General features: G+C 43.9%; 3 protein-coding genes and 1 pseudogene across 3 annotated transcripts; 1 reads left to right on the top strand and 3 right to left on the bottom strand.

The window, feature by feature from the left end:
* Positions 1-213: 213 nt before the first annotated feature.
* Positions 214-1,954, bottom strand: LOC133886125 (probable glycosyltransferase 6). The gene has a single exon (XM_062325860.1). The coding sequence runs from the start codon at positions 1,843-1,845 to the stop codon at positions 436-438; it is 1,410 nt and encodes a 469-aa protein (XP_062181844.1). The 5' UTR covers positions 1,846-1,954; the 3' UTR covers positions 214-435.
* Positions 1,955-12,634: 10,680 nt separating this feature from the next.
* Positions 12,635-16,787, top strand: LOC133886431 (kinesin-like protein KIN-7L; annotated as a pseudogene).
* Positions 16,788-16,799: 12 nt separating this feature from the next.
* Positions 16,800-21,302, bottom strand: LOC133887130 (putative disease resistance protein RGA1). Its single transcript, XM_062327061.1, has 4 exons — positions 20,822-21,302; positions 18,158-20,749; positions 17,248-17,874; positions 16,800-17,156 (listed from the first exon to the last, which is right to left on the bottom strand). Exons 2-4 carry the CDS (start codon positions 20,027-20,029, stop codon positions 17,118-17,120), a joined length of 2,538 nt encoding a protein of 845 aa, XP_062183045.1. The 5' UTR covers positions 20,030-20,749; positions 20,822-21,302; the 3' UTR covers positions 16,800-17,117.
* LOC133886432 (putative disease resistance protein RGA3) lies at positions 20,096-21,220 on the bottom strand. The gene is made up of 2 exons (XM_062326140.1): positions 20,822-21,220; positions 20,096-20,749 (listed from the first exon to the last, which is right to left on the bottom strand). The coding sequence occupies exons 1-2, from the start codon at positions 21,218-21,220 to the stop codon at positions 20,096-20,098; spliced, it is 1,053 nt and encodes a 350-aa protein (XP_062182124.1).
* Positions 21,303-21,751: the final 449 nt, after the last annotated feature.

Below are 21,751 nucleotides of genomic sequence, written 5' to 3' on the forward strand. Positions count from 1 at the left end.
GCTGGGCGAGCTAAAACTTGGTGGCACTTCAAATAACGGGCAATGGAGCCTGGCCGAGCTAATATTTGGCAGGACAAGCATTTGGTTTCGATCCAAACTGTGTCATGTGGATGCCGATATTGTCTCGACTCAATTCCTATGTTCCAGACCCTTAGACCATCAAGCCGAAAGAGTCTAGATGCGCAAAAAGTGGACCGGGCAAGGTAAACCAGATCCAAACAAGGCCCAAATCTCTCACTGCGATCGACACCACATCCACATTTACAAACATGTTTGACGGTTTGGGTTTGACACTCATATCCATATGCAGAAGGGCTCTAAATCTTTGTCTCGCCACTCCTGATCACCTGTCGGCGCGCGGTCAGAGCGAATTCACTGCCTTGTGCTGCTGGCCCACGAGCCGCGGCGTCGAGCGCCAGCGGTGCCTGTGCGCGGTCACCGCGCGGCGGGGTAGCCAAACGGCAGCGGCCGGACGCTGTCGCTGAGCGGGCCTGCGTGGCGGAACCCGTACGCGCGGAGCACCTGGTCGTCCGCGAACCCGAGCGCGCGGCGGATCCCGTCGGCGCACCGCTGGCGCGAGTAGATCCGGTTCGGCGCGCCGCCGCAGGGCTGGCACCCCGTGAAGTGCGTGATGAACGGCCGCCGCCACCCGGTCTGCCCGCCGCCGTCGGGCCCCGGGACGGCGCGCCCCGCCGCGGCGTTCCTCGCCGCCGCGTACCGCAGGTGCTCCCGCTCCGCGTGCCGCCGCCGGAGCCCCCTCGCCGCGTCGCGGGCGACGCCGCGGCCGCCCCGCTCGACGGCCTCGTACCGCGCGGCCACGCCGTCGAGCCGGCCCACGATCTCCGCCCAGTAGCCCTGGAAGTAGTACCCCGTCTCAAGGTAGGTCATGTTCCCCCACCGCTCCCGGTGCTTGAGGAGCAGGTACACCAGCGCCGACTGGTCGTCAGACTCGTCGTTGGGCTTCCCCGCGAGCGCTTCCCTTAGCGTCTTTCCCCACGCGGCGTACTCCGGGTAGGCCGGCCCCATGCGAGCCCACGCGTCCATGAGGTCGAGCGACCACTGGCAGTTGCGGATGAGGAACACCCCGGCGTTGAGCCCCACCCACGAGCTCGCGTCGTACACCTCCTTCTCCCAGCCGTAGACGACGAGGTTGTGGCCGGCGTAGCGATCGAGCGGGAGGGAGAAATCCATGTCGGTGAGCACGGCGTCGGCGTCGACCCACCAGACCCACCCCGCCTCCGGGTGGGCCAGCATCGCGGCGCGCACCGCCGGGATCTTGGCCCAGTACGCCACCATGGACGGCTCTAGATGCGCCGTGTTGTAGAGGAGCTCGATCCCGTGGAGCCGGCAGTAGTCGAGCTTGTTCTTGAGGAATCGCAGCAGGAGGTGGTCGCCCCCGGACCCGCGGCACGGCTCCGGCTGCGACCCGGACACCATCACCACGCGGCCCGCGACCGCCGCGCCGTCGAGCCCGCGGGTGCGCAGCCACGCCGCGCGCTTGGCGTCCCAATCCGTGACGCGGCGGCCGACGGCGTAGGACACCCCCGGGTCGTCGTAGAACGTGCGCGGCCCCTTCCCCACACCGACGACGCCGCCGGCGTCGCGCGCGGAGGAGGAGGCGGAGGCGGGGGTGGGGAAGGCGACGAGGTTGGGTACGGGCGCGGGCGCGAGGAACGACGCCGAGCCGAGGAGCACGAGCACGGCCGCCACGGCGCCCGCCGCGAACGCCAGCGCCTCGCGCGCGCGCCCGGCCGGGAGCACGAGGTGCCCGTGCGGCCTCGCGGCGGCGGCGCCCTTCCCCGCGGACGCCGATACGCAGAACGGCGCGGCCTCCGCTGATGCCATACTGATGCTGCTCGTGTGGAACTGAAAGGCGGTTGCCCAGAAGCCGAACGCCGCCGCGCACCTGGGTTTTAGGCGGAAAAGGGGCAAAAGCCAAAGGCCTCGGGTCTGGGCACGGGTGCCGCCGCGCGGCGCGGGCTAGGGATGGGCGAAGTCAGGTGGCCGCTGTGCCAGTGTCGGCATAGTAAAAATTTCAGCTATGATATATCCGGTTTAGAAAAAATCCTCAGTTTATTGGTATTTTATTTAAATTTAATTAAATTTTATTTAATATATTCAATATATCATGTTTACCGATGACATTCGATAAGCCTGATGTCAGCTACGATCGTGTCTGGTTTTTTTGGTTCAAGACCGGCCCGGGGTTTAGGATGAACAGGTTCGTCTTATGCTGCTGATTGTAGCACGGTTTGTTCCATTGGTTCCGCGCCCCCCCCCCCCCCCTCCCTCAAGCTTCCATTTGGATGTACATGGCTGAGTCGCGTACAGCGTCCTCCATGTTTGGATGCGTGGTGGTGTATTGAAGGCGGAACGGAATGCACACGGTTGTTGCTGGTTGGCAAGAGGACAGGATCCTCCCACGGACTCCAGCTCCGAGCACATGTCATTTTTAGTTCTAGTGCTCTCTTTTTCGTTGCAACCTACAAAATTTTGGGTTTCGGGCATTGAAGTAGCCTCCAAAATGCATCATGAACCGCGAATGTTTATCGTACTTTGTTGTGGCAGAAAAATATGTTCAGCGGCGCGACTCTGCGTGTTGGTTCGCTGCTAACCTCAAGGTTATTTCCTTCACTGGATCTATGGTCACTACAATACTCCTTCGACACCTCTATGCTTCCTAGCGTCATCTCTACTTGTCTCATTGATAGTCGATCCTTGCGCTAAACTTTACACGTATTGCTGCCAATAGAGCGACATCAACTTCTGTGTCTCCCTCCGCCGCGACTTGCGGATCCAATATTTGATCAAAGTTGCTTTCTGAGAGGAGAGCAGCAAAATGGTTTAGAGGATCAAAACCATGAGATGATCTATACGAAACTGGTTTCTTTCTAGTAAACAACTCTATAAGAAGCACACCAAAACTGTCCATATCAATTTTCTCGGTGAGGTGTCCAGTGCTACGGTACATAGGGTCCAAATATCCTAATGTCCCCTTCCATGGCTGTATGCACTCCTTCTTGATCAAAAGGAATGTGCTTTAAAGCTCCAAAGTTAGACAACTTCACCGTTAAATTACCATAAAAAAGGACTCTCTCTCCGTTCAAAAATATCTGTGATTTGTGAGATTACCACATGTTTGTGATTTGTGAGATGCCAGAGAGGCGTCCTATGTGAAGGTGACTTTCAGTTAGCAACAAAAAGGTCAGCCCATATGGAGCCCAATAGCTGTTTTTTTTTTCTTTTCTTTGCTTTCCTTTTTCTTCTAATTTCTAAAGATTAAGGTAAGTGATAAATTAATACCTATGAGTTAGATTTGTATTTTCTTGCCTTTGTGTGCCTTTAACGAATAAAACTCTTTGTTCAACAATGTGTGAAATCTATTTCAGCAATTTGCAAGAAAATATTCAACATTTGTATGTGAGTTGTTGATAACTGATATCGATTTGTTGAGGAAGTGCATACAAATTGTTGTATTTGTTAAAAATGTTCAAAACATATTTAAATTGGGTCTAATTTTATTGTAATAATCCTAAATATCATTGTAGTTCGAACAAAATTTGGAATGGACACCCGATTTGAGAGATAAATATTTTTTTTTAAAAAAAACTCAAAACCCATCCCACGTCTCTCTCTCTGGACAAGGGGCGTTGTCAACTTTTTTTTTTAAGGGAAAGGGGTGCTATATAGGGATGTCAGTTACTCATGAGTAAATATTTTAATAGGACTAGGTATGGGCTGCATTTGATTTCTGCGGGTATGTTCGTAGGTAAAAAATATTACCCGACGGGTATACGGGCACGGATATGGGTAAGGGCTACCCATACCCGTGGTGCCCATTTGCCCGTCTATCCATATGATAAGTGGGTTCAATCTAATAGCCCCAATGCCCCCACGCTCCCACTCCTGAGTCCAACTCTACCCTAATCGTCATGCCCGCCACGACCCCATCAAGTCACCAGTCGACTCAGTCCCGGTCCCCTTATAGGGGATCGGTGACGTCCTAAGAGAGGAATGAATTAGGAGATTTAGAACTATTTTGGCTCCAAAAACAACACAAGATAAACCTAGATCAATTTCTATCTAAATATGCTCTAAGTTTATCTAGTGTGTCTACTCTACCGATCAAAGCGTTTGTAACCTATCTAAGAAGGTAAATTGTAAGTAAGTAAATACAGAAACGTAAATAAGGTATAGAGAGCAAACTCAGCACAAGGATTTTTTCATGGTATCGATGGCATGAATGCCACCCCTAGTCCATGTTGGAGCTCTACAAAGGATATGCTCCCGATCGGCACCCGGTCACGGCCTTTGAGCCACCAAGTCACAAAGACAAGACCTCCACCGGATGAGCCACCAAGCCACCAAGGCAAGGTCTCACCACTAGCCTCTCTTCCGGTTTCTTACCTCCGTGATCACTTCGGAGCTTGAGCCACAAAGACAAGGGTCTCCGCGTCCCCGCACAATCGTTTTGCCGCCGCTCCACACCAAGTTGGAGGTTCAACAAGCTTGTTGGTGAGTCACCAAGACTCCAAGGTGCTAGCGTACCAAGAGGTACACTGTTGGATCACTTCTTGATCCACTCTTTAGGCAGCAATCACCCAACAACTCATTCTCTAGGCCTATAAGCACTAATCACTCACTAATCTTATGCTTAATCGCCTTAGATGATCACTTTAAGCACTTTGGTGGCTTGGATGTCTTCTCAAGTGTACATGAACTTCTCTGGACTCTAGCACCCTCAAATGACTGAGTGAAGGAGTATTTATAGCTTCAAACCCGCCAACTAGCTGTTAACCCAACGGCTCTAAAAAGTTGTTAACACCGAATGATCCGGTAAGAATAATAGTACTAACACCGGATCATCCGGTGAGTACACTCTCACAAACTAGCCGTTGGAACCCCACTCAAGCCTATGTGAACACTGGACACTTCAGTGTATACTCCATCTTCATCACCAGACTTTCTGGTGAGTATACCTTAGCCATCCGAGCTAACATCTTCTCTGTGTAAATTTCTCTGATGTAGTCTCCAGTGCACATCACTTCATCACCGGACCATCCTCCCCTTTGTCAACAATGCTCCGGTGATTTCCTCTGTTGTGTTTAAATCAATCACCGGACTATCCAGTGGGGTCTTCTGCTTCTTTTTCATCTTTGCACTGTTTATTGTCCGGTGTTGCCTTGCTTTGTCACCGGACTATCCGGTGAGACTTTCGGGCCTCTGTCCCCCTTTGACTGAGATGCTCCAGTGAGTGCAAATACCTGGAGCACCGGACCATCCGGCGTAGTCATTTCTCCTGGGACTTTTTCCAATTCAACCAAACTTTGTCCCAACTTCTGTGGCTTCTTCATGTATTGCATCCATGAGACCTACTAACATATATTCTTGACAAAACATATTAGTCCCAATGACTATGTTGTCATTAATCACTAAAATCACAATCATGGTCTAATATGGCTATTTTCGCTATAATCTCCCCCTTTTTGTTGATTGATGACAACACAATCAAAGCAAGTGGCAAATAACAAATGATTCCAAATGTAAAGATCACAAATGAGCACAAAGTCTTACCACATTACTTGGATGCATATTCTTATCACTTAGTTCTCCTTTATTGTGGCTCCCTCTTTCTCCATTGTCACTATCTCTCTTGATTTGACCTAAGCAAGAGCTTCTCACCCTTTGTTAACCTTCATGTATCTTGCACTTGCTACAATCTCCTCACACTGTTCATCTTGCATTCCTTGCTTTGGTCATCAAACTTCTGCCCCTTTGTCAACAATCTTCAAAAAATGACTATAGCACATGTTGAACTTAAAGGGAAAAATATTATAGCACATAAGAGAGAGCTTCATAAATCATGATCCAATTAAAAATGATACCAATTGTAGTAATCTCACTACAAAATAATGATACCAATTGAAAGGGATGAAAGCGTATGGATCATAATTCATGAAATTCACATAATATTGTCTAAACTTCCTCTATATATATGCATGCATATGATGAGAAAGAAATATATGCACAACTAGACAATATGTCAAGATAGGAAGTTTAAGCTATATTATGCATAGAGGTAGTTTAAATGAACAAAGATTTGATAATGATACCAATTAAAGCGTTTGAGCATTGCATACCTTTGGGGACATGTTGATTGCTCCATGAAACTACAAAAGATATCACCAGCAACACATGTTATTCTCAAAATTACAACCTATAGAATATACTCTCCCTAAATGTGTGCATATAAGTGTTGAATACTTGTGAGATATATACACTTGTTATTGATAACAATGGGAATTTATCCTATATATTGGATCATGGCACATAAAAGATATTAATTGTAAAAATAGTGCCATAAAAGAAATCTACTACTAATAAACTATATAGGTTGCTCATGGATAAAAGAGAAATACAAGCAACCTACCATATGAGACTTACACTAGGCATTGCAATAAATTGAAATGAGCACAAGCAATCTTAGATGAGGTAAAAAGAGCTACGACAAATGAACGGATTTTGCATCTAGCTTCATTACCTCTTTTACCTTTGAATGGAGATTTTGGTATGTGATGATCATAATCTTCATCAATACGCCCATCTTGTACACTTGGCTTCTTTACTTAAATCTTCACTTCAGCTTGTAAGCCAAGCCTCCAAATCCCCATAGCCGCTTAGGGCTTCAAGTCTTCTTTAGAACCCAAACTGATTGGGCCCCTTCATATTGGTGATGACTCCCTTGGGCACCTAAATGGATTGGTTCCACCTTCGATCCTTCTTCCCAATCATGTGTCCAACCACCTTGCTATTTTCCTTCTTCTTGAGTTTGTAGTGGTTGCTCTTTATCCTGTTCTTGTAGTTGGGGTTGGTGTAGAGGTTGGAGGTCTTGTTGAAGATATCTTCTTCTTCTCCTTAGTCTCCTTCTTCACTTACTTGTATTGGAAGGACTTGTGGCTTTCTTGATAGCATTTGAAGTATGTCATGGTTGACCCCTTCTCAAGCTTTTTCACCATGAAAACACGGTTATCTTGAGGAGGTTGGACATGTCCTTTGCCCTTCCATCTCGCCAAGTCCTCCTTGGGCTTCTCCACTTTTTGCTTGAGCTCATCATTTTCTTATGCAATGAGGTTGTTAGATGATTCTACAGCAACATTCTTAATACAAATCTCATTGCAAAGGAGTAAGCTAGATAAAGCAATTAAATCATCACAAGAAGTAGAAGCATCTACCTTAGGATTAAAATTAAATAGAGAGGTATATTGCTTCAAAGAGACCTTAGTTTGAGATTCAATGCACTTAAATTTAGCCTTAATCTCTTCATGCTCCTTGTTTTGCAAATTACATTTGCACAATAATTGTTCATAATTAAAAATAAAGGTAGCATGAATGTCATTAAGTGCATTGAATTTCTGAAGCTCTTTTGATTGTTTGTTAAGGGCTCTTTGTTGCTCATTGATCAATTAAAGGAGTTCATCATAGGAGGGAGAATTCTCATCGGATTCATCATCACTTACATCGCTATCTATATCTTTGGCCATAAGGCACTTGTGAGATGGCTTACGAGACGACTTGTGTGATGATGACCTTGAGGAAGAGTTTTTCTTGGATGGGAGGATGGTGAAGCTTTCATCACTTGAGCTTGATTCTTCATCGTCGCTCACCTATCTTCCTATGCTTGTAAATGTCTTGGCTCTTCCCCTTGTCTCTTTCTTGGTCTTGGTCTTTGTCTTCTCCTTCTTGATATGATCAATTGTTTTTACTAAGTCCTTCATGGAGATTGGGTGATCAATCTTAGCATTGATCATCTTCATGTTCTTCTCCACTTGTGAGATGAGCTTGACGACTTCGGGATCCATCTCTTCATCGCTTGAAGTGCTTTGCTCATCTTCTTCATAGCTCTCTTCATCATCTTCACTTGAGCTTGATTTTTTCTCTTGTCTCATCATCCTTGCCTTCATGTGTTGACATTGAGTTTGCTTGCTTATGAGAGCAAGGTTCTTGCTGCCGGATGAGGAAGAAGCTTCCACCCTCATGTCCATTGTCATCTCATGGGCGGTGATCTTGCTAAGCATTTGACTTGGAGTCATCTTTTTGATGTCATTCTTGTCATAGATGATGGAGACGATCAACTTATACTTTGGAAGAAGAGCTTTAAGTATTCTTCTCACCACTTGATTATCTTCAATTTGCATCAAATCTAACCCATTGATCTCATTAACAAGAATATTCAAACGTAAGTACATATCATTAGCACTTTCATGGGGTAGTTGCTTGATGCCATTAAGCTTAGTAACAAGCACATGATATTTCTCATTGCTCACATCCTCTGTGCCTTCATGTATTTCAACAAGACTATTCCAAATATCAAGTGCATTGGTGAGAGAATAAACACGATTGAATGCATCAACACATATAGATGATAAAATGATACTCTTTGCCAATGCATCTAATTGTCTCTCCATATTGGTGATGCGATGTTTCATCCCTTCATTGGTGACTCGCCAAACATCTAAGCCTCTAGCTTGCAAATAACAAAACATTAGAATTTTTCAACGTGAGAAATTTGTGCCATCGAAAAGTGGAGCACTATGGGAATCCATCCCAACTCCGGACGTAACAACTCACTAGGCGGTGAAGCCTAACCGATCACAATGAGACTAAGACTCAAATGCCACTTGAATTGGCGAGACCTTATGAAAGGTGTGAAATTCTAACACAAAATGAAGAGCTAGATGTGAGCCCTACCTCTGATCCCAATTGTAGGGGATCGGTGACGTCCTAAGAGGGGGTGAATTAGGACACTTACATATATTTTGGCTCCAAAATCAACACAAGATAAACTTATATCAATTTCTATTTAAATATGCTCTAGGTTTATCTATGGTGTCTACTCTATCGATTAAAGCGCTTGTAACCTATCTAAGAAGGTAAATTGCAAGTAAGTAAATATGGAAACGTAAATAAGGTAGAGAGAGCAAACACAGCATAAGGATTTTTCCCGTGGTATCGATGGCATGAATGCCACCCCTAGTCCACGTTGGAGATCTACAAAGGATATGCTCCCGATCGGCACCCAGTCACGACCTTTGAGCCACCAAGTCACAAAGATGAGGTCTCCACCCGGATGATGTACGAGGAAGTCTTAGCCCTTATGTTGTTCCTGTTCTTTTGGTTCCTAAGAAAGACAGTAGTTGACGTATATGTGTTGATTGTAGAGCCATCGATAATATTACTATAAGATATCCTCACCTATCCCTAGGTTAGATGATATGCTTGATAAGTTGAGTGGTTCTATAATTTTCACTAAAATTGACTTGCGAAATGGATACCACCAGATTAGAATGAAACTTGGAGATTGATGGAAGACTGCATTTAAAACTAAGTTTGGTTTGTATGTGTGGTTAGTAATGCCTTTTGGGTTAACTAATGCACCTAGTACTTTCATGTGATTGATGAACGAAGTTTTACATGTTTTCATTGGGAGATTTATGGTGGTTTACTTTGATAACATCTTGATTTACAACAAGTCATATGAACTACACTTTGATCACTTACATGCTATTTTTAACACTTTGAGATATGCACGTTTGTTTGGTAACCTAGAAAAGTGCACCTTTTGCACAAATCGAGTCTCTTTTTTTGGCTATATTGTTACTCCATAGGGAATAGAGATGGATGAAGCAAAAATTAAAGTCATAAAGAGTTGGCCAACTCCTGAGACTATTACACAAGTTAGAAGCTTTTATGGTCTTGCGGGTTTCTATCGGCGATTTGTGCGGGATTTTAGCATAATTGCTGCTCCATTAAACGAGTTGACAAATAAAGGAGTAGTTTTTAAATGGGGACATGTACAAGAACAAGCATTCAAGTTGTTGAAAGAGAAGCTCACCCATGCTCCATTGCTCCAACTCCCTGATTTTGGTAAGACCTTTGAACTGGAATGTGATGCTAGTGGGATTAGAATTGGAGATGTGCTAATTCAAGAAGGTAAACATGTTCCTTATTTCAGCGAGAAATTAAGTGGATCAAGTCTGAATTATTCCACTTATGATAAAGAATTGTATGATTTAGTTCGTGTGCTTGAAACTTGGCAACATTATCTATGGCCCAAAGAATTTGTTATACATTCTGATCATGAATCGCTGAAACATATTAGAAGTCAAGCTAAACTGAATAAAAGACATGCTAAATAAGTAGAATTTATTGAGTCTTTTTCATATGTCATAAAACATAAGAAAGGAAAGGACAATGAGATTGTTGATGCGCTTTCTAGGCATTATACCATGTTATCTCAACTTGATCATAAGATTTTTGATTTAAAGAGCATTAAGGACTTGTATGCTACTGATTTAGACTTTACAGAAGTGCTTGAACATTGTAAAGAAGGAAAAATATGAAATAAATATGTGCTGAATGATGGATTGCTCTATCGTGCTAACAAGCTATGTATTTCAGCTAACTCCGTTCGTCTTTTGTTGTTGTAAGAGGTGCATGGAGGAGGATTGATGGCACATTTTGGAGCAAAGAAGACTGAAGGTGTTCTGGTCGTTCATTTCTTTTGGTCAAAGATGAGATATGATGTCGAGCGCTACGTGTCACGTTGCACCACTTGCAATAAAGCTAAGTCTCGTTTAAATCAACATGGTCTTTACATGCCTCTTTCTGTTCCTAGTGCACATTGAGAGGATATTTCCATGGATTATATTTTAAGATTGCCTAGGACAAAGAGGGGAAGGGATAGCATGTTTGTAGTTGTAGATATATTTTCTAAAATGGCACATTTTATACCTTGTCATAAGAGTGATGATGCTATAAACATAGCTGATTTATTTTTCAGTGAAATCGTTCGACTACATGGAGTGCCTAATACTATCGTCTTGGATCATGATACAAAGCTTTTGAGTCACTTTTGGAGATCACTTTGGAATAAACTGGGGACGAAGTTACTATTTTCTACTACGTGTCATCCCCAGACCGACGGTCAAACAGAGATCTAAAGCCCTACTTGGGAGAAGAAGAAGAGCTTGAGTCGAGGATGACTCAAATTTAAGAGGGGGAGGATGATGAGCCTATGGCTCCTTCGGATACGATCAATAACGCCAATAATTCTCAAATCATACAAGGTCCAATTACAAGAGCACGTACGCGATAATTAAACTACCAGGTGAACTTGTTCCTGGTTGTTCATGCTTCCTTGGATGGATTACTACTAAATTTTTGTGATATTTTATTGCTTAGAAACGTGAAAGAAGCACCACAACCTTACCCGAATGTCACCCCTCGAAGGCCAAGTCTACTCAGACTCGAGACTGAGCTCTAGTCGTGGCCGTGGTCGAAGTCATGGTCGTGGTCGAGTCGCGGGATAGCACGTCAGTAAAACGGGCATAACTCTCTCATACGAAGTCCGTTTTAGGCAAATCTTGGATATTCTGGAAAGCTTACGATGAGCCCTTTCCAATGGATATGAGCTCGACCAAATATTCCTTATAGTTTAGTCAGAGTCAAAGAAATAAGGTGTTGTGTCACTATTTTGGACCTAGTTGGGTCTTGTAATCGTGTCGGAGTCGGAGTTCAGGTTATGTACGCATCTTTCCATGGCTGCACAACCCTAGGTCGACCTCCTCATGTCCCCCCTATATATACACAGTAGCCGTCGTAGTTTAGGATCGGGTTTTGCTTAGATTATTCTGTTTTATACAATTTCGCCGCTTGTTCGGTGTGGAACCCCAACTAGACCACTTCATTGGTAATTAGCAATATTCAGATTGCATCTACCTGTTCTTGCTTGTGTTCTCAATTCGCTTGCACGAAAAGCCTTCTTGGCGAGATCAACAGCGTTTTGGCATGGTTGATAACCACGGAGTATTGGTGTAGTGGTTGCGAGGGTTCTCGATCTGTCTTGGTCAAAGCCTTTGGATCATCAACGTCGAAACTTCACCAATCGACTTAACATATTATCTTCGGAAGATCGGGCAAACGCGCATCAGTGACCCAGCCTTCTGCAGGCGCAGAACTGCTAGGTTGAGGGCCTGGACTTGCTCGGCGCCATCAGAGACCGATGTGCAGGTTGGTCATCTTGGATGGCAGGCCATCTAGTGCTTTGATGTGCTTTACTAGGGCTGCCAAGGGCTCCAAGGAGGCCACACGCTTGTCGATGGCGGTGGTTGTTGTGGTGAGGTAAGTGATAGCTTTGGTCAGCGCCTCCATGGAATCGGCACCTGAACTAACTGATACCAAATTATCACGGGCAGGGGTATTGGTGGGCGATGGATTGCGAAGATCGTAGTCGTGAGAGGTAGCAGGATGTGGCCCTGGACCTCTAGGGCGTGGCTTTGATGCCGTGGTCGGTTACAACGCCCAAGAGGCAGGAGGTAGAAGGGGAGAGAAGAAGTTGGTTGAATCTATTCCTGTTGCCTTCGACAATTGATCGACCAGCGCTTATGTAGCTTAGCCGCCTAACAATCAAAACTAACTCACAAGCTTATCATCCGGGATTTAACAAACTAGCTAACAATCAGATCTCCTAATTTAACTCTTAACTAACAACCCAAAACACACTGGTTGCTAATTGACGCCGGCTGGAATCTGGTCCTTCTTCCTTTTCTTGTGCCGTTCATACTGGATACCCCACATGACAGTGTCTGGTTTGGTTTGTGCTGCTTACTCTATACCCATGTATCATGTTTGTAGTAAACACAAATGTGTCGAAAATAATGTGATTGACCCTCTTATTTTACATTTAGAATTTGGTAGACTCAGCTGTGTCAGAAAGAATAGTCAAGACAGGGGCTGAAGGGGTGCGTTTGAATGAGGGGAAGCATATTAACAAGAGCTTGATGATTCTTGGCAATGTCATCAATAAGTTTTACTGAGAATGGAAAGCAAAGGTAAGTCTATTGATCGCATCTGTTTCTTCTTCATGTGTCTCCCAAATCTATGACTTCCTGTAACTTTGGAAAGCTTTCTTTTTCACCTTTGGAGAGTTTTGAACCATGATAGTATCCTGAATGAAAGAACAAACCTCGATTAAGGGAAAGGAAAATCTCATGATACTGTGCACCGCTCTACTGCAATCAAACAGCTTTATACTTCAATGATCCCATTGTTGCCTTGATGTTCTTAGAGTTTTGTCACATTTGGAGAGTTTTGAATCATTGTAGTATCCTAAATGGGGTAAAAAAATACTACCTTATGCAAGGAAAGAAAATTCCTGTTTTTCTGTCTCTACTTACAGAATGATATGAACCTTTGTAAGATCCATGGTTCAATAGTTTTAGGTACTTAGGTGGATAATTATTTGATGCAGAGGGCACATTCCCTATCGTGATAGTAAGTTAACTCGCATCCTGCAATCTGCACTTGGAGGCAACGCAAAAACATCAATCATCTGCACCGCTGCACCCGAAGAGGTTTGTCTATAAAATTTTAATATTTGTTTGCGCCTAGGTAAACTGTATAGTACCAGACCTTCCTGTACTTGTATTTTATTTGTTTTTGCATATTTTTTTTAAATAACCATTTAACTTACAGATTCACACTGAGGAAACTAGAGGAACTCTTCAATTTGCAAGTAGAGCAAAGTGTGTCAGCAATTGTGCCCAAGTAAATGAGGTATGTATTAAAGTTTTTACATTGAAATATTGAATGCTTATGAGTTGTATTATATCCAAGTAAATGTGAACTTGTATTATGAGTTGTCTTATATCCACTGAAATATTTTTTATCGTTGAATGTGAAATTTTTTGTACAATTGTTGGGGTGTATTCACGCAAATGCTCTGGTGCTAATCCAAATTTTGTTCCTGCCTCTATCTTATCACAATAGGGATAGTTTATTCGAGTTTAATTTGTTAACACATGGTTTATACGTAGTAAGAGAACCTAATATGGTTGCTGGTATCACAGATTCTAACAGATGCTGCTCTGCTGAAGAGGCAGAAACTGGAAATAGAAGAACTTCGTAAAAAGCTACAGGTAATTGCTGTTAATTTGATATTGCTCTCCGTAAGAGTAGGTATGATAATGTTACTTGAGTCTTGAGGCATTTTTCATGGATTTCAGGGTTCCCATTCTGAAGTGTTGGAGCAGGTTGTACTAAAGCTCCGCAATGACATGCATAAGGTGTGTAAAACTTAATGGTTACAAATAGAACTTGTGTTTCTCATTTAATCATAAATATCCTTAATTTTGGCGTGCAGCATACAACTACTTCTTTAACTCATCTAAAAGAAACTACTTTAACTACTTAAAGTTATCCGCATTATTTTCTTGTAGTCTGAACTTGAGCGGGATTGACTGGCAATGGAGCTTGAGGAGGAAAAGAAGTTACGGGAGACCCTAGCGCACCGTTTGGCTGAGCAACAGAAGCTAGAGGACCTCAATAATACCAGCATATCAGCAAACCAGTTTACTGATTCAACCCAGGTATATTTGGTCGAGAAGAAATATGGTAACATATCAACATTTCAACTGTGTACAATCTCATTTCACATGTTGGTGTTAGTATGAAAAGCTTAAAGCTCTCCACACTTCATATTTTGTTGATGGTCCATGTCCATCACTAACCACCCTCTTCCTTCCAGCTTACTTGTAATATGCCAATCACAGATGTTAATGAAACTATTTTTTTTTTTTCTGTTGCAGCTGGTTGCTTTGAAAACTCCAGATTCAAAGTTAACCCAAGATGGCTTTGTTGCATGTCGCTCACGCTACTCAAATGATGTTGAGTTCAGCCCAATACCTGAAAATTCGGATAATGTTGTTGATGAAGATCTTTGGATGCATCTGAACAAAGGTTGCATTACGGATCTTGACATGCTTGAGATGACACAAGGTATCCTTGGTACAAGATACAGCATCAGTATGTTACATTGCCGGCCTTATCATGTTTTTTTCTCTGGTGTTGCTGCATCATTTGCACTAATGTGTTTGTTTACGACTATTTTAGGTAGCCAATATTTATAGAACACCACGGATTTTGATGATTTTATCTCAGTGAAGTGATTAAGACAGAAATAATAATACAACAGACTACCAAATTAGAGCCAAAGAGGATTTGAACATAGGTGATGGATGTTTATACCCATATCTCCCACCGAGGTAGGATCAATTCCTCATTTAGACAGAAACAATCATACAATGGTATACAAATTGAAGCTAGTTGACTACAAGCTTTGTCCAATTGCTACTGCTTATCATTAGTTTCCCTCCATGGAAGTTTCAAATCATCACCCTCCAGTGGTGCCATTCCAAATCTTAACAATACGCAGCATATGCCAATTTTGTACACATAATGGATTTCGTTCATGCTAAAATGGTATTATCTCCTTAATCTATTTCACATTTTTACTCTACTGAATATTGCTGTTAAATTTCAACTAAACACATTTGTCCATGTGTCAATCTATGTCTCCTCTTTTGTTCAATCTATGTCGCAAGCTTGATAAGTAAGATACATTTCCCCCGCTGTATTCTGCAGACTTGAAAGTCACATTGGGTCTTTATCATCAATGTCAATTGCATATGTGCAATTAAATTTTTGTAATACTTATCCGTTGCCACTCAACAAGCGATCATTTGGTTGGTTGAATAAGTTCCCATATTCAACAAGGGAGAGTTAAGAGTGTCTAGAGTCTGCAGAGTCCATCAGTGAAAAGTGGAAACTTGTATATTAAGAAAATGGACAACCTTGGATCCAAGTTTTTTTATTATGGGAAGTTGTTCAGAGGTTTGGGACTGTTTTTATATTTAAGAAAGGCTCCAACCTAAGACTGTTACCTGATTCCGTTTGGCCCATATATTTCTGAGCCTATAGCAAAATAAATTTGAGAAGCTACAATTCATTACTTATGATGAAAGAAAGGAAACGAGAACAGGGCAGAAGAGGATGGCTTTCTAGGCACATTTTTACCTGTCCACCCTTCTGTTTCCAGTTAGATTTTTTGCTTCTGTTTCCATATGGAACACGTTGCCAGTGACGATTGACTTTCTAATTTCTTTATGCCATTTCTTGTGATCTGTCCGCAGGCCGCACCATTGGAGGAACCTACTGCTGCAAGATGCCAGAGGTTGGAAAAGGACTGCATCTCTGATCAGCAGCAGCTCGAGGATTCAAAGGCAAGATGCGCGACACTTGAGAAAGAACGCGACCTGCTCAGAGACGAAAACTCGTCATTGCAACATGAGTTCTCCAAGTCCAAGCAGGAGGCCGACCGTCTCGTCGCCGAGAAGCAGGAGCAGCTCGACGACTCGAGGGCGAGATGCGCGACGCTTAAGAAGGGGCTCTCCAGGTCCAGGCAGGAGACCGAGAATCTTAGCGCCGAGAAGCAGGAGCTGGTCAGGGGGCTGGGCGCGGAGAAGCAGAGGATGGAGGAGCTGAAGCAGGACATCAGGCTCATCAGCGGGGCGTTCTCGAAGAGGGAACGGCACCTCACGTCGCTGTACACCAAGTCGAAGGCCATCGTGGAGCACTGCAAGGCCTCCCAGGTCGCTGCTCTGCCTTGACAGCTGAGGCGCGTGCACCGCTGCTGTGTGTTCTAAGAGAAGTCTCTGCGCCTCTGCAACCCTGCTTGCTTTTGCAGATCGTGTGTGGTTGGTGATGCGTGTTTGTGTGCGTTCGTTATACGTGTGCTGCATTTCTGTTGTGTAAAAACTGTGTGCAAGCTGTGTAAACCTGTAGAAAACATCAGCTGCTTTTGTCTTGTTATTAGCGTCTGAAAGCATCAAATGCATTTTGACCTGTGAACGTGTTAAGTGATTTTATAAACCAGAATCGGATTGCCACGAGTGTAAGATTCATTTACAGTACTCACAAATATAAGCAATTTGGAAACCAAGTAATTTTTTCCAAGCTTTAAACTACTATTAAGCTAGCCATACGAAGGTCCAAAATCTTACTCCTACATAAGGACAGCCAGCAATCACGCATTTGTCTCTATCAAGATCCAGTTCTTCACTCTGAAATAAGTAGCAGCTAGTCGTTTTATCATCCACACGAGAACACACCCAGGAGCAGCTAATGCGCATTTTTCAAAATATATCCTCACGGGATCCAGCATCCATTACCAACAAGCACCTCTCGAGCTTCTTTCACCAGCTTCATGGTCTCCCACGTAATCAAGCATCCGTTTCATACGACGAGTCGGGCACGCTTTCCTGGTTTCCATGAACAACAACACCTCAGCTGACAATAAAAAGAAAAGGAAGCAACATGTGGGTAATTGTACCGATACCGGAAGAAATTTACCTGGTATTCAATGCTTTGGATCTCACACCACTTCTTCAATTTCGGACAGAGGAAAACAGCGACAGATTCAGGAACGCCTGGGAGCAATTCCTGGAGCTCGAGTAGAGGGCAATGAAGTAGCACTAAACTTTCAAGATTGCTCAAATATCTCAAACCTTCAATGTGCACGAGTCCTTGGCAATCAGATACCTCAAGTTCAGTGAGCACTGAAGGCTCAGATATGTTTAAGTGCAAAGATAGAAGCTTATGGCACCCTTGAACCATTAAAGACGACAATCGTGGCGGAAGCTTCATTTCAGGTAACATATAAAGTAAGGGGCAGTCCTCTATAACCAAGCTGTGGAGGACGTTCAGTTCTTCCAAACCCATCAGTGCTACAAGCTTTGGGCATCCCCTGATCTCCAGTCTGCGAAGTGTAGAAAGACCTCTATGGAAGGATGAAACACCACAGGAACTTTCAAACCTTAAGAGCCGCAGATCAGATGCTAACCAATTATTTGGTGTCAAAATCAATTCTGGCCCCTTCTCAGGGCAAACATCAAGAGAGAGGTGTTTAAAGGATTGGAAATAAGCAATGCCAAGCTCATTTGCCCTCTTTACATCAGAAATCTTCACCATTTCAGGGGCCTGTTGGATGACAAAAAACAACAGGGTGTGATTCATCGTTACTGTTTGATGTTCAGCATTTTCTCATGAATAATAAGAAAGCAAAAGGGGCACTATCACATAAAGAATAAAAAAAGGTAAAAAAAACCCTTACAGATCTATCAGGAAGACCAGTACCAACATGTGCATATTTTGATCATTATTTTTAGAATCACAGTAGAATAAAAAGGAAAAAAAACTTACAGACGTATTACTATTTTAAGGATTATGTTAGAAAACAATATATTCAAGAAGAATATTAGACCTGATAGTAAAGCTCTTGTTCATCACACCACCCCTTCAGTAGAAGGCAATCATCAATGAAGACATGCTGAGGCTTATATGGCAGCTTCTCTTTACCAAAGACAGTGAGTTCAGGACAGCGGGCAATATTTAAGGTCCCAAGAGAACAAAGATATTTCAGCCCAATCAAGGAAGTCAGATTCTTACAATCTCTGATATCAAGAGTCTGCAGCCGAGACGGTTCATTATTAGAGACCCAAAGCTGGAGATCTGTGAGTGTTAACTTGCTTATTGTTAGCTTTCTGACATAACCAAAATATGGTATTCTTCTAAGTTTGCAGCAGTTTCTTATAGTGATGCTCTGCATCTTTGGGCAATCTGAATCCTGCACGCCACACCAATCCTGTAGATCGTACAAACCATCAAATTCTAACTCCTCCAGGGCAGGAAATATTACCTTTGTTAGCTGGCATTTATTGTTATTATTCTGACATCGGAAAGAATCATGATCGAACTTCCTGATTTTTGAAATTTGAGCAAGCTGAAGACGTCTCAAGTTCATTAAGTTTCCTATGAATAAGGGAAGCCCTGTAATGTTACCGCAGTTCTGCAAGCACAGTGTGTCCAAGTTATAAAGATGACAAAATGAATGCAGTGACCGATCATTGAATTGGCCGGAGAGATGGAGATATCTAAGACTCAAAAGATTGCAAGATTTCATCGAGAATTCTAGGCAACAAGTGGATATGATCAATTTTTCTAGGCTGTAAAGATGACATCCTGACTCTGTCAAGTGCTCCAGATTCTCGCAGATCATTGGGTAACAATTTGTTACATGGAGGTAGCGCAAGTGCTTCAGATTCTGGATAGCAGATATGCAGCCTCTATCATTACATGAATCTAGTACAAGAGCCCTCAGGTACGCAAACCTGTGTATATCAATAGGGAACGCATAATCCCAATATTCTAACACCAAGGTTCGTAAATAATTCATTTTGCGCAACTGGGAAACTCGATTTTGCACAGTAAGAAAGTGACTATGTTCTTTAGCTAGGCAATATTCTTGACTCGATTTTATCCTTAGATTCTCCATACAACGAAGCAACTCAATCATTAGATCATTATGAATCAATGAATCTTGTGTCATTTCATGGTACCTCAACGGACCGGTTACCTTCCGAGGTAAAGATTTTAGAATATCATGTCTGTATCTGCTCCTACCTAACCGAAGAAATAGGTGTTGAACTTTATTTGACACGTTAAGACTACCTTCATCATCAGCTGTTACAGAAAGCACATGACTCGACAGAGATTTTGCAACATCCCAAACCATATCATGCAACTTAAATCCTTGAAATGACCAAAGCGATTGATCTGAAGAACCCTCAGTTTTTCTTTCATGAAAAGTTTCAACCAATGATCTTACATGCGACTCGTAAAAGTTCTGGTCAGTGTTGAAGAGCTGCTCAGAAGAAATTTCACCTAACGGTCTCCTTTCCAAGTACTGGCAATCATTAGAGAGGTCCAAATCTATTTCAATCAGCGATCTTTCATTCAATTCATCAAAGTACTCACCAGCGACTTTCTCTGGTGTTTCACATGTTTTAGGGTGGATGTAACCTTGAGCAATCCACAAGTGAATCATGTCATCCTTGGTAAACGGCTGACCTTTGGGATACGAAGTGCACATCAAGAAACAAGGTTTGAGTTTTGCTGGCAGTCGATAAAAGCTCAATCTGAGAGCAGAGAAGACCTCTTCATTATCATCTGAATACTCCCAGAACTCACTTTCCGATATTTCCATCCAAGTCTGCATATCCATTTTGGACCGTAACAGGCAACCTATCGACTTCACTGCCAATGGTAAGCCACCACATTTTTGCATAATTTTCATACCAACTTGAACCAAACTGGATTCTTCATCGATGATTCTGATGATTCTGTCTCCAAAAGCATAGCGTCAGAACAACAACCAGCAATAATCTTTAGGCAGTGAGCCAAGGGCAAAGGGATCAACTGTCTGCACAAGGCGTGCTACCTCTTTACTCCTAGTAGTCACTAGGATTGTCACAGTTTTAGCAAGCTTGAGTGGACACAGCAAGTCTTGCCAGCAACTTTCCCGTTCATTCCATACATCATCCAGCACCAGGAACACACTCTTTTTATCTGTCTCTTCCTCCAGAACATGATGAACAGAGCTTAATTCATTGTATCCACATTGTTTCCAGGTCAAGGACTCGGCGATCGCAGTCGTTAGCCTGCGTAAATCAAATGTTTGGGAGACATGAACCCAACCCCTGAGATCAAAACGTTCTTTGACCCGGCTATCGTTATAAACCATCTGTGCTACCGTGGTCTTGCCAATGCCACCCATTCCAACAACTGGCAAAACTTGAGTTCCAGTGCCATGACTGCAAGACAACACTAACTCTATGATGCTCTCTTTCTCGTTGGACCTACCAAAAACAAGGGATTCATCAAGAAGGTGGCTAGTCGTTCTTGATTCCCATTGGAAGTCCCTCCCTGCGATTCTTTCCCCGTCCCCGGGTCCAAGCTGCAAGGCGGATCGATCTCTGGAGATCTCCTCGAACCGGCGCGTGATCTCCCCAATTCTCTGCAGATTAACTGATGGTTATTTGAAGGGATACAAGAAATTGGGAGGAAACGAAGCAAGAAACCGTATCACCTCACTGATGCCGCCATCCTCCTCCTCCTCGTCGTCTTCGTGCTTTCGCTTGCGTGAGGTAGAGGCGGAGGCGGCGAAGGCGGCGCCTTGGCGTTCTTGGACCCGACGCCGCAGCAGCTCGTAGCGGTGGTCGTCGAGGACGTCCTCCGCGTCGCGGGCCAAGTCCGTGAGCTCCTCGATCCACAACTTGACGGAGCTGTCCCGGAGCTCTCGCTCCCCGGCGTCGTCGAGCGTGGCTTGGACCCGCCGCAGCAGCCGCTCCAGCCGCTGCAGATCATTGGAAACGGTGGACCGCCCGCCGGAGCTGCGAGGAGGCCAAGAAACCGCCGGCGGGCTCGGGAGGAGGTCGAGCAGCTTGGTCAGCGACGACAGGAGAGACGACACTAGCCCGGTCGCCATGGATTTGAGCAAGGAGTTCCTACTCCCCCTTCGTCCACGCTGCCACTGAGCCACATGCCCTCTTTCTATGCAAGAGTCAATGGACAAGTCAGCGCACCCGGCGATAGAGATTCGTGTTAGGTAGGGAAAATTTCAAACGTCATGCGGATACATGACTCGTGTCATTACGTTTATTGGTGTTAGAGATTTATATTTGACAGCTAGTGAAAAAAATTATAAAGTATAGGAGAGAATTAACGAAGATGATAAATATTAGGTGAGAACGATAGACAGATGGGATAGATTGCACGTGCACAACTTAATGCGAAGTTGCATTTTTCGTTAGGTTGCACCGTGCAGAGAAAGCAGCGCCACTCAGGATGCGGAAACAACTTTGCTTTTCCATCTCACCTGTCAGGGCAAGGAGGGGGGGTCCAGAGCCGGATCTAGAAAAAAAATGTTAGGGGCTGAGGCTTAACAAATTACACTAACATGAGATAAATTATGCACCATACATATAATCGATTAGTTCAAAACGATGTCATACACAAA

This window comes from Phragmites australis, chromosome 12 (assembly GCF_958298935.1).
Source record: "Phragmites australis chromosome 12, lpPhrAust1.1, whole genome shotgun sequence".
Lineage (NCBI taxonomy): Eukaryota > Viridiplantae > Streptophyta > Magnoliopsida > Poales > Poaceae > Phragmites > Phragmites australis.

Excerpts from the sequence above, each read along its gene's own strand:
- LOC133886125 (XM_062325860.1), bottom strand. The coding sequence starts at position 1,845 with ATGGCATCAGCGGAGGCCGCGCCGTTCTGCGTATCGGCGTCCGCGGGG.
- LOC133887130 (XM_062327061.1), bottom strand. The coding sequence starts at position 20,029 with ATGAAAATTATGCAAAAATGTGGTGGCTTACCATTGGCAGTGAAGTCG. Across the intron at positions 17,875-18,157 it reads AACAAGAGCTTTACTATCAG|GCCCCTGAAATGGTGAAGAT; the intron begins GTCTAATATTCT and ends GTCATCCAACAG. Across the intron at positions 17,157-17,247 it reads TCCAAAGCATTGAATACCAG|GAAAGCGTGCCCGACTCGTC; the intron begins GTAAATTTCTTC and ends CATGGAAACCAG.
- LOC133886432 (XM_062326140.1), bottom strand. The coding sequence starts at position 21,220 with ATGGCGACCGGGCTAGTGTCGTCTCTCCTGTCGTCGCTGACCAAGCTG. Across the intron at positions 20,750-20,821 it reads AGGATGGCGGCATCAGTGAG|AGAATTGGGGAGATCACGCG; the intron begins GTGATACGGTTT and ends GTTAATCTGCAG.